This window comes from Pleurodeles waltl, chromosome 3_1, assembly GCF_031143425.1.
Source record: "Pleurodeles waltl isolate 20211129_DDA chromosome 3_1, aPleWal1.hap1.20221129, whole genome shotgun sequence".
In the NCBI taxonomy this organism is placed as follows: Eukaryota; Metazoa; Chordata; class Amphibia; order Caudata; family Salamandridae; genus Pleurodeles; species Pleurodeles waltl.
This window is the reverse complement of record NC_090440.1, coordinates 1,596,533,563-1,596,547,006: the sequence shown is the minus strand read 5'-3', so window position 1 is coordinate 1,596,547,006 and position 13,444 is coordinate 1,596,533,563. Positions and strand designations below refer to the sequence as shown.

Sequence of the window (13,444 nt, the reverse complement as noted above, 5' to 3'; positions counted from 1 at the left end):
AGTAATTAACAATATAGTCCCTCATTATGTTCCTGAAGGTGGCATCATGTAATGCTGCTGCTAGTAAGGAGCAATGGGCTGTGATCTGATGGTGTTCTATATAATTAGTCAGCATCCAAAACCTCCGGCAGTCGAAGTTTTGAGGATAAAATGTATCTTGCGTCGTGTGTAGATTATTGATTGGAAGTAGAATGAAAATTCTGTTCTCTCCAGATAAGCCAAAGGCCATACAACCCCCAGTAGAATATCCACCGCTCAGTGACAGGTTCTTATCTCATGTTAACCATCTTCTGTAGAGGTGGGGCTGGCCTGTCTAGTATATTGTCAACAATGCAATTGTAGTCCCATGCTACAGAGTTGACATTGGGTCATCCAGTAGTAACAAAGTTGCCACATGTTCCCGAAACACAACAGTGAAACCTGAGGGACATGTAAGCACACGATCTGCAGTGTCTGCCATCTGATTGATTCATGACCACCACAAACTGACCCTCAACATCTAACTGTGCCTGGTCCCATACATATGGGACCCGAGTTCTGACCCATAATAAAAGCCCCCTGTGTGTGCAGAATAAGTGGTTGCAAAAAGGCTGGGCCCTACACTTTTTTGCAATTTGTCATTCTGTTCTGTAAGTGTGTTTCTTGTAGGAACAAAATTTGCCTTTCTTCCATTTCACTGGCCCATGCATATATATGGATATTCTGTTTATAACGTAGATTGTTTTCTCTAGTAGAATTCTGGTGTACTAACAGTATTAATTTTTTTAATTCTGAATTTATTAAATAAAACCATAAATATATAATCTCTAACCTCATCAAAATAAACTTTGTCTGGATTTTAAAATTGAATTTAAAGAAGAAAACATCACAGGTTTGGGCATAGCTTTTTATCTGTTAATTGTAGCAAACATGATGGGTCTTAACATTCATCATCAACAGTATAAAATGGGCTCTGATGATGAGTATTCTGATGTTTAATATTTAATTTTGTCCACAAAGTTGTTCACGAACTTTCTTTAATTTGTTCCCTTATAGCTTGAACCAGAAACTGCAACTACAACACGAGAAACTTGCTTCTGATTATGAAAAATTAAGTATCGAGGACCAAGAGCGGGAAAAGAAACTGGAAAAACTCATGTATGTCTTTTTCTGGTTTACTGCACAAATAGCTTGTAGTGCTGTTTCCTGTTGCTGTGCTTTGGCAGGATGTATTCTGATATTCTCTACCAATTATCTTTTATGATGTGAAGATAATCATATATTGGTACACAAATAAATGTAATGAAATGAGCAACAGGTATGTATTTATAGTGGCTTGTGTCCAACTTCAAAACACATTTCAGGTAGGCAAAATAACTACAAAGATTTTATGCCAAGATGAAAAGTATTTTGCTTAGGATTTTAAAACAAAATATGTTAAACATGCTCTTATTATGATTAACATGCTTTTCAATAACGTAAACTATTTATGTTGCTTATCAGCATAGACAACCCACAGATATTTATAGAACTGGCTCAGCAGTACTTCACCACTTCACAATATTCTTCAAATTAGAGTCCCTGCATATTTATGCTGGTGCCACTAAGACAATATTTTTCTTTTTGAGTAGTACAAAAGGGTTCTTTGACCTTTTAGCTCCTATGTGGATATCATTTTCACTGGGCCAAAAGATTAATTTGTCAGTCCCAATTAATTTCACTGTTTTGATATTGATACCTTTTGAGACAGTATTATGTTGTATGTAATTGATTGATTAACTTTTCTTTCCTACAAGCACCTCACTATTGTAGCTAATTTGATAATAGGATTACTAACTGAAAGGGATTCATCATGATTATACCATAAAACAAAACAATTGAACGTGATGGACATCATCATGCAGCAACAATAGAACGTAAAGGTTCTCCCTCTGTTGCAGCCTTTAGAATCTACCTGCAATGTTGCAGTGGGCATTAGCCATTCTTCCCCTTCTCACAGGCAATGTAGTGGTAGACTACTTGTTCTTCATAAGTTAGAATAGAAGAGTGAAAGATTCCAGAAGAGAGGGGAACGTAGACATTAGGGAAGACCTAGGAGGGCCATTTAATGGCATACTTACAACCCCCCCGTACCATTTTCCCAACATGTCCAACTCAGATATGTCACTGATAACCCATGTTGATCTGTGCAGCATAGAGTAGAATTACTGCCAGGTACAGGACTATGACTTTATAATTTTCTGGGTGATCTGCAGAGAGCTAAAAATCAGGCTTCCTGGGCCAGTGATTCCAACTATGTCCTCACTACACCATTTGTCGTTATGCTGTGCTTAAGTGTTGTCAGCATATTCTGGGCCATCGACTCCAACTATGCCCTCACTATGCTATTTGTTGTATGCTGTGATTAAGTGTGTGTGTAAACACCACCATATTGTTGCTCCTAAAGATTTGTCAATAGAATACAATATAAAAACATACAATGGGTATAACTTTAAAAGATATAATTAATGGAAATCCATGATTATGGAACTATTGTGTGAGTTGAAATTGTCAACTAAAAGTCTACCTCTTGGCTTCTACAGCTTTTCTTCCCAGCCCCCCCAAATCAAACAGCTCACTTCAATGAGGCAACAGTTAGACATGTTTCTCAAGGTTTTTTTCTGGTTTTCAGGTTGTCCTGTTGGTAGTATTGAGTGTGTGGACCATGCTCCAGGTCTTGGAATATGCTGTCTGCACCATACATTGATATTGCACTCTATGTAGCATAGTGGAAATATTTTCAAATGCAGACTATTTTCACACTGAGCCTGCTGCAACATCTCTTCAGAAACAGTGGGTAGAGTTTCAACATTCTCTGCTTCATCTGTAGCAGTCAGTTTCTCTCCTAGCCACCTCATATAGTGTTGTTCATGATTCAAATTGAGGTTTTGTCAGAGTTGAAGTGCCAAAACATGATTGTCCATTTTGGCTCCTGCGCAAAGTATGGTCACAAAACCTGAAGGTGACCTTCCAGGCATTCAGCTTCTTCTCACCTCAGGAATGACTGAAGAACTCCATTACAATGGAGTTCTTGGTATTCTTCTGTGTTGCTTCTGTCTCCCCAGTGCAGATGGCATCTTGCAGCTCATGAGTAGCAGACGTAGATATAGTGGAAGTCCCAGGAACTACCTTGTATTCCATGGCTCAGATATGGAAAACAGCAGTCTCTTCCAAACTGAGTTGCTCAAGTCTCATGCTTGTCATAAATTGATGTGAAGGAACGTTACCTCAACCAATGAAAAGCTGAGAATGGCCTTTATTTCTTAAAATAGCCCACAGACTACACAGGAATTGTGTGGACTGCAGTAGATGGCCTGTCCCAATGTCTCTTAGTACAGACCGCTAACTCTGTGCAATGGAAAAAACATGAATTCATTAAAATCGCCCAATCACAGCAAAATTGAAACTGATGGCAATCCATGTGACGTGAATATTTCAGGAAATTGTTTGCTGGTATTTTAATTTTAAACCGCCCACAAATGTGTTGGGAGTCCTGCACTGTGTGCCGTGACTGTGGACACGACACACCTAAAAGAGTGCCCTTAGTTTGCTGCCTTTATGAAATTAATGCAGGCCCCAAGAGGTGCCATCTTGGTACTCTGACTGCGGACTTTTAAAGGGGCCTAACATAGTGGCATAAATTTCAACGTCATTGAGACTGCTCATCTATGTGCATAATCTTAAATGGATCAAGTTTGTGGCATCAGTACCGGTAATGGTACTGAAGCACTTTATTTTACTTCACTTGCACTCAATTATATGAAGGATTGGACTGGCTATGTCTGCTTTTAATGTTCGCAAATATTAATTTGATTTACAAAGTATAAACAAAAAGTGCCCCATCTTGAGCTTAGGCTTCTGGACTTCAATTTACACTGGGTCCCAGGTAAAAAAGGCTTCACTAGGCAATTTTCAATCCCAGAGGGCTACAAAGTGCTATCCCACTAAGGTTAATGAATATGAGACCAGTTGGTTCTCCCATCTTGGGCCTCATCCAAGCGGCGAACACGATGAACACCAATCTGAATATGTGGCAGCATCCTATTATAAAAAGTGAAAAATCATAGAAGAATTTGGGACATAGAAGAAAATACAAAGGACCTCCAGCTGCCCAGAGTGTTGACCTTTTGTCCTTAAAATGATCTACACCACTGCATATCTAATGATACCTTAATGTAAAATCAAAATATGTTGCATCCCGTGTTAGCTAATTCCATATTGGCAGAAGTCAGAGGCCTACCAATTGAATATTGTTACTGAACATTCTAAAATCATCCTCCCAGAAATTGATCTGGTAGTATTCTGCAGTCTTGTTGTTAAAATATACCATCACTTTGCTACCTTCTTTTTGCACTTCAGTTCTCCAAACAGTTCCTTTTCCAGTTAGGGATAAGCTGAACAAGTGACATTTTGTAAGCATATCCAGCTACAGGACAACAGCTGTCAGATACCAAAGACATGTCTAATTCAGTCGAGCTTCTCTGTTGAAAAGCTTCACTTGAACCCTACCTTTATTTACCGTTCCTGCTGCTTAGGAACCCATCCCAAAGTAGGTTCAGTATCTGTCAATGGAGTGCAATTCAACAGATGGCCCATTCACTTGGAGCATGCATTCTGTCTCCATTTTCATCTCTCATAAATTATCACTTACACCTGCCATTATTTAATTTATATTGCACTTATCTGTAGAGTTCTCTTTTCGTTGTGTCAGCGTGTTTTAACAGGTAAAATGTTTCTGCTAGGGATCTTTTGTTTGTGAGCTCAACAGGAAGCCACAACTATGTATATCTGTGGAATGATGGATGAGATTACTTGGTAAGCTTGACCCAAGTCCAGGATTATTGTGCTTGCTGGGAGGCGGATGAATTTGCTCTGGCAGTGGTGTGGTTATGGGAAGTGCATACATGCTCTGGAAGATTCCAGAATGATGAGTTGGTTTCCCCATTGAGAGAACTTGGAATTCGCAAGTGTGGTGCTAATGGAGTCAATAATGCTTGGGTTTGTCTTACCCAGTGCATAGCCATCTTGTAGCATGGCTCACCAAACCTTTTTTCCGAAACAAAGGCCTGCACTCCTGTGACTTTTTTTATTGTTTAGAACGGTTGCAATCTTGTTTGCCCTGCAATCAATAATTGTGCAACTGTATGTGCGAATATTCCCTCTTCAAACATTTTACTAATTTAAGCTTCAGGGCCATATGGGTGTCTGTCATCAGAACAAGTGCTCTAAGTGGAAGAATTTACATCATGTACATGCCTCATTCTTTAAGGATCTATACCATTACATTATGGTAGTCAAAGTAATTTTTAACGTTTCCATACTGGAAATGCCAGAGCATTTATCAATATTTTGTACACAGAAATCCTACAAGTCCTAAGTTCCTTCAGCAACTCGTATTGATGCAAGTCTTTTTCCCACATTTGCCCAAAAATCTTAAAAATTCTACTGTTCAGTGTACAGTTCTCAGGCACATCCCATACTGCATAGCTATAACTGTTTTGGGTGCAGGGGCAACCACCTTTTTACGGACCCTAATTTCTTTTTTCACAGCTTGTGCTGGACAATGGTATTTGCCTTCTCCCTTTTCCCTGGGGCTATTTCACAAAGGGGATTTTGCAAAAGTGTGAATGTTTGCTCCAGTGAGGTTAATAGTAAGTTTGGAGCAGATTTCTAACTTCCTTTCAATTCTTGGGTGAATGCTAGAAGAAGCCTTGGAAGTTGGCTATAGGCTCTGATTTCTAAGTACCTTTAGCCTTAAGGTCCCCAACCTCTAACAAACTGCATCTGGACCAACTCATGTCCCTGGACACAAGTCTGATGTCATTTTCTCTCTCCCTGGACAAGCTTCATTAACCATCAACTCCCAAGTAATTTGTGGTCACTATCGCATCATTGTCTTCAAGATCATCTCTGAGCCTACAGCAAACTCCGCCTATAACAGCAGCAGCATGTATAAATAATGGAAATACTGGACCACCCAGCACTGAAATACCACCACACCAAAACTGCGACTGACAGCTGATCATGGTATGTAACATCCATTTATCTATAACTGACTATCGCCTGACCAGGACAACCAGATTCAATTAAAAATGCTGAACATGTCTAACCTCAAGGAACAAATTGCTTGGATCATGAACAAGAAAATGAAAACAGAACTCTGCATCCAACTACACAATTAGAGGAAAATTATGCTACACCTCTACACAGAAGCTTACAAAGTGGTAGTAGGAACAATTGAAATACACCACTTCTCCAAATGGAAGCACATTATTCTTCTGGTAGAGTTCCATAAATTAAAATGCTGCAAATGCAGTAGTCTGCAATCTCAAGCCTTATGTGACACAGCTTCTAAAAAACCCATCTCAAAATACAAAATGATAGAGGACCACCTTAAGGGCAAAGCAACTAACACCCTTCTTCTAAAAAAAAAAAAAAAAAACGAAAAAAAACAAGAGGGTCATAACAAAGACAAGCATAACTGTTCAACCATCATTTACCATCTTCAAGGTGCTGCCTGAAAATGAATTCTGCAACCATAGCAAGGTAAGCAGGCCATTGGGATTGCCAGTTGACTCCCAAAAAAACATCAAAGATATCATGTTCTGATATAGTAGCTAATAGTATATTAAACCAGTCCGAGGAACTACGCATCTGAGTTAAGGACCTCCTACATCAAACCATTTCTAAAACAATTAAACCCCTTAACCTATCCAGCCTAGTAAACTACAGTCCAATATCTAATGCCCATTCCCAGGAAAATTGATTGAAAGAGCAGTTTTCACCCCACTTCACAGAGGAACATAACTGGATGTCCCATCAGCAGTCTGGGTTCGGACCAAACAGAGGTGCAGAGTCAGCCATCTTCTCCAAATGGGATGACCTAAAGCTTAATGTGCACAGGATGATGTGGCTGTGATACTGCCAATGGGCATAGCACCTTTCAACAAGGTCAGCTACTGGGCATTGCTACTCAGACTTCAACATCCTTGCATATGCAAGAATGCTCTAAAAGATTGAGAGAGCCTGGTATTCGTATAACCTTTGATATCCATTGCATTGCATCCTCTCACTGGAGTCAATCATTTCTTCTTTTCAACCTCTACTTAAAGCTGTCTATTGTATCTGGTCAAATCACTTAATTGTATGTTACTTCTATGCAGTTGGCATACATTTCCAAAAAAGGACAATCCAGAAGACCTATACATGTCAAGACTTGATTAGTGCCTCCATGCAATAAATGCATGCACAATGAATAGCCACCTAAAGCTCAACAAGGTAGAAACTGTCAATCATGGGTTTCTCACTAGCCTGAGTTCCTGAGGAGGTGAGACGAGTCCAGAGGCTAGTTCCCAACTCCTCCCTAGTACCGGGCGAATCTTTGGACATTGGAATTCCCTTCAGGACTGCTGCAACTTCGTGTTTTCTTGATACTTCAGTAAGGATAAGGAAGAACACGAACATATTACTTAAGGGACTAGCATATTGCATATTTGCTATCACTGTCAAACTCTTCCACTACCACTAAATGGATACTGGTGTGATTCCCTTTCCTGCTTTTGATGCTCTCTCTTTCTTGCAAATGCTACATTGGCATTCTGTACCTCTAGTAAAAAATAATAATGAAGAAACCTAAATGTAGGTGTTCTATTTGTGTCTTTTCTTTCTTAAATAAACTATGAGGGTAACCATAGACACATACTGCGGCTAGCTTCTGTAACAGTGTCTTTATAAGGTGGCAATACGTCTGGGCACCAATACTGCTCCTAGAGTTTCAATGTACCCACCTGTAGGTAGAATCTGAAACTGTAACTAATAGGCAAGAAGAGCGTACATAGATGTTTGATAGACATAAACCACCATGATACTTCTTATAGTGGGCATATGTTTCCCCGTGTTAAAAACTTAATGATGCACTTACTTGTATCTCCAAAAACTTAAAATGCTACTCTTTTGTAGAAGCATCTTCACATATACCCAGTAGTATACAGTGAATGTTAAATTCACATTCAGTGAACCTTCTTAGCTCTTATAAATTCACAAGCTTTAAATACCAATGTATATTTAAATGTATACGCACAGAAAATAGATTCCAGTCTTATTAATCCAGCATTTATACTCATATGAGTGTAGATTTCAATGAAATATTCAGGGCAATGCAGCACTATGTGATATCCCTTTAGGCATGCACAGCACATGGAGCTCTGAGGAGGTATTAAAAAAACAAGCATGAGAGGCACAAGTGTGTTAGCACCTTCAATTAGTGCCGCCGGTTATAAACCGTCCAACTGAGGCAGAAGAATGAAATGACTCCTCCGAGGTAATAAAGCGGGCAAGGAACAGACTTCTCCAAGGCAAGTGAAGTAGGCAAGGAACAGACTCCTCCAAGGCAAGTAAAGCATGCAAGGAACAGACTCCCCCAAGGTAAGTGAAGCAGTTGAGGGAAAACAGGAGCCACAAGGCCGCTACACCAAACACAGTGGTTCAAGTGATAGCAAGCAGCGTTTGTACAATGGGTCTGTGTGGCATATACAGAAGCCATGTCCCTCCCACTTGCATCGTTGGTGTCAGCTGCAGCTGGCTCAATGCATTTCAGCAAGTCCGGGCCGGGGATGCCAGATTAGAGACCCTTCACATCTGACAGAAACTGAGATCATGATGTCTGAAAAGTGATACAAACACTAATGGCCATAGGAGGTTGATGCACAGCCTCTAACATCAAAGGAAGTAAGGAGCCTTGGGTGCTTATAGACTCATTCCACCTTACAAAATAAATCCATTGGAGGCTCCACATTCTTAGTCTAAGCCGCAAAACTCTGCAACATATTGCTAGTCAAAATAAGACCTATATAGAAAAAAAAATGAAATTCAGAAGAGGTGTAAAAACCTGATTGTTTCCTATATATTCTTCAGTAGATGCCTAGACATCTCTCCTGCTCCAGTCTGACATTAACGTTGCTTTGCCCTTCTGGTTCGTGTTATTGTCTGTCTCCTACAGTTTTTCCTGTGAGCTGCTTGCTCTGCCCCTGACTCGTTAACTACTTTCTGTGTTTGTGCTGTTTGTTCTACCTGCCCCAGTCTCTATTTAACTGCTCTTTTTTTTTGCATTCTTTATTCCTCTTAACTTTGCTTGTTTGCATCTTTTGCTCTTCTAACTGCTCCATTTTGCATATTGTTCTCTTCTGTCGGTTTTTGCCCCCTTACTTACTCAACTAATCACTTTTTCTGCTTTGCTGCCTTGCCTGGCTTTTCCCACTCTCCCTTCCAGTGATTCCTGTTCTTGCTGAGCCCACCCACAGCCCATACTCCTTCTACACTCCAAGGCCCTACTTAATCAAGGTCCCCCCACCTGTGCAGCAAGTGTGCCACCAGGAGCCCAATTGCATGCCCAAGGCAAGCCTGTCTATACCCGGACTGTGTCCAGCACCAGGAACCCTGGTCCAAATGCCTCTCACAGCTACACTGCTGACTGACTCCACCTGCTCATCCTTGGATGCCACCACCAACGCTGCTGTTGAGTTGCACTTCAGTCTACGGTGGATACCTTGCCTGCTCGTATTACCATTTCTCAGGTCTCCACAGACCCGCTCCCACCACCCACATATACACCACCCCTCTCACCAAGTCAGAACTCAAGAGCCACACTCCAAAAACATCACCACACGCCCACCCTGCACAACAACACCCACTTGCATACATGCTCCTCAACACACGCTTACTCTGCAAGCACTCCACCGAGATTTGGGACCTCATTGACTCCAATGCACCTGACCTCCTCACTGAAACGTGCCTAACCCCACATCGGCACCAGACATCATCGCAGCCATCCATACTAGCTACAAAATCAAGCTCCAGGACTGACCCTATTAAGCAGGAGGACGACTCTCCATCGTCCACAGAGACACCATCATGTGTATCTCTTTCACTGACCCAGAAGCCACTTTTATGGAACGCGTGCATTTCAAGCTTCAGACAGACAGTAAAACACCCTTACCTGCCAGCCACCTGGACTTCGCATCCACTTCAGCGACCTCCTCCCCAATCTCACCATCCCCCTTGCCATGGGCACCAAAGACTTCACAGTCTTAGGTGATCTCATCTTTCATCTCAACAACCCCACTGACTTCAAGTCCATGGATTTGCTTAAAAGTCTACAAAACATCGGCCTCATTCAGCTTGTACCAGGCCCTACCCACATCACTGACCACACCCTGAATCCCATCTTCTCTTTAAGCGGCAAGGTTAAAGTCAGCCACATCACTCTGGTCACATGAACAGACAACTTAATTGTCCACTTCCACATAACAGGGCCACCAACCACCTTTACATAGTCTAGCAACACCCCAAGCCACTTCTGGAAGAAAGTTACAGAAACAGAATGGCTCAATTCCCTCCAATAAACTACCCAGACCCAAAAAACGTCATCAATGACACAAACAACTTCAACAGCTGGATTACCATCTGTACCAATACCCTTGTGCCTCAGTAAAACACCAAACCCAAACGATGCAGTAAACAAGCAAACTGGTACAATGTTGATCTAAAAGAATCTAAGAGAGTTTGCAAACAACTCAAAAGGAAATAGAGAACCACCCGAGGAACTTCTGCAAGAAACGCTTACAAGGCCGCACTTAGACACTATCACCATCAAGTGAAAGAGACCAAGAAAAAGATCCTCACCATGAGAATTTAACCTACCTCCCAACACTGCAGGGAACTTTTCAAACCTCATCTAACCCCATCGACCTTCCCAGCTTACCAACCTCATCAACCAAAGACTACCAAATGACAGCATGGAGCCCTCTATCCATTGGGGTCTCTGCAGCAATAATGAAAAACAAAAATCCACTCTGGAGCACCCACAGATCCATGCCCTCCCCATACCTACAACCAAGGAAGAGCCACGATCAGCGTTGCACTCATTTCCATCATCAGCACTTCCCTCAAGACAGCCACCTTCCTGGATAGCTGGAAACACCCCAAAGTCACTGCCCTTCTCAAAAAACTTTCAGCCAACCCTGAAGTACTCAGCAACCACTGACCCATCTCGCTGTTCACCTTCCCAGCCAAATTCATCAAGAAGACCATCAACAGGCAAATCTCTGACCACCTAGAATGTCACAAACTCCTGGACGACCTGCAAACCGGATTCCAAAAGAACCACAACATCAAACAGCTCTCATCACGTCTGCAGACGACCTACGCACTATCCTCGCCCATGATCAGACCACCACCCTCATCCTCCTCGACCATTCGCCACTTTCAACACCATCTCCCACCATACACACATCAGCATACTACACCCAGCAGGAATGTAAGGACCAGCATTCAAAATGGATATCTTCCTTATTCTGCAGAAGAACATGACGAGTCAGGTACAGGCCATTCTCATCAGAACCCAAGGACCTCATCTATGAAGTCCTGCAAGGATCTTCACTCAGTCGCACACTTCAACATGTACATGACACCTCTGGCTAACATCATAAGATCCTAGAGAACCAACATCATCTCCTAAACTGACGACACCCAGCTCATTTCTTCCCCTCTCAGATGACACCATCACCACCGAGGCAAATTTGAAACAATGTATGACCAGTGTTGCCAATTGGATGAAAGTAAACTGCCTCAAGCTCAACACCGACAAAACTCAAGTGCTGATCTTAGAGAATAGGAGCTCACATTTGGACTCCACAATTGTGGCCAGCCGAACTGAGATCCACACCCACCTCAGCTGACCACGTTAGGAGCCTAGGCCTCATCCTGGACACCAACCACACCATGAAGTCCAAGGTCAATGCTGTCACCTCCACATGCTTCCATGTCCCACACCATGCTGTGTAAAATCTTCAGGTGACTTCTGCTGGACACTAGGCGTACTATCATGCAGGCCTTAATCATAAGCAAATTGGACTACAGCAACATACTCTACACCAGCATCTCAAACTATCTTCTTCAAATCATCCCATACGCCACTGCCAGATTTGTCCTCCACCGCCCGCTTGGGACCCACACCACTCCTCAGAAAGATCCACTGGCATCCAGAAGCAGTGTCAGTTCAAACTTCTGACCTACGCATTCAAGTCACTACACAACACGGAACCCGCATACCTCAACCACCAGCTTCAGATCCACCAACCCACCAGACATTTTTGCTCAGCATCACTCACACACATACATACACACACCCTACATCCACAGAAGCAGAACAGGAGGTTGATCATTCTCCTATCATGCTGTCAAATCCTGGAACGTTTCCCCAAAAACATCAGGGCCTCCTCCTCACTACTTGGAATCCACAAGAAGCTGAAAACCCAGCTTTTCAATTAGTCTTCTTTCAAGACCATTCAGACTGACTGTACTCAGGCCCAGCCTCACCACAGGCCTACAATCAACTACTGAGTGTCTGGATAACCTTACATGTGACAAGCAGCACTCTACAAATCCACCTTACATTACATTACATACTACTTCTTCTGGTATACATCTTGAAACACATCTATCTTGCAGTATAGCTACTTTCTATGTCAATTGGGCACCCCTCTGACCAAACACCCATGACAAGAAGACAACTGCAGGCATCTAAATGGGTCCAAAGACACCTGCCCTCCTCCTAATTTATCAGCAGCCATAGTCATCCATGTGGCTTATTAGTGATTATTAACTATGTGGATTGAGCATTAACTATATTGTCTGGGACTTAACAACCAACCTAAAAGATATGCCTCTTTTGCCATAATCCATTTGTGTATTATAGTAAATAGTCCGTAGTATGAAATGGAGTACTCTAACCCTTAAGATCTTAATCCATACTAATTATTCACTGTCTCTACTTCTTGTCATACGTAGGATGGTAGTAATATAAGCCATTCAGATCGATTTCCAATCTTTTCCATCTCATAACTGGCATACACTCATGCGCACCACACCACAAGAGGACACCATGCTGCTGCAACCAAAGAAGTACTCAAATTGATGAAAATTAACAGGAATCTGAGAACAAATTATTGCCAGCAGCCAACACAAGTCTAAACCGTTGGTTCTATCCCTCATCCATTACATCACTAAGTGTTGCATTCTAAGTCAATATCCGATCACCTGTCTGGTCACTGACCACTTGAACTCAAAACTAAAGTAGACCTTTGACAAACATACACTAACGCACAAGTAGCTTCCTCCTTTCTGGCAAGGTGCTTTGTTGCCCACAATATGGGTATGAAGTGCAGTATAATAATACCATCAATCAATCAAACCCTTTTGATGGTGAAAATGTACCTGCAAATGTGTTAACACACAGGGTGCTATCCTCTGTTTGCAAGTTTCATCACCATAGAAAGAAAAAAGCTGATGCATGGGGAAAAGACTCACTCACACTTAACATTTTATATCCATTTAGAAGGGCAAAATCCCACTGTTCTTCACTGTTTGA

At 41.8% G+C, this 13,444-nt stretch overlaps 1 protein-coding gene across 1 annotated transcript in view; it reads left to right on the top strand.

The window, feature by feature from the left end:
• KIF5C (kinesin family member 5C) overlaps window positions 1-13,444 on the top strand; it is a 448,921-nt gene that overhangs the window by 333,164 nt on the left and 102,313 nt on the right. The window contains exon 20 of the mRNA XM_069225223.1: window positions 1,036-1,137. Coding sequence (XP_069081324.1) covers window positions 1,036-1,137 — 102 coding nt within the window. The remainder of the gene's footprint in view (window positions 1-1,035; window positions 1,138-13,444) is intronic.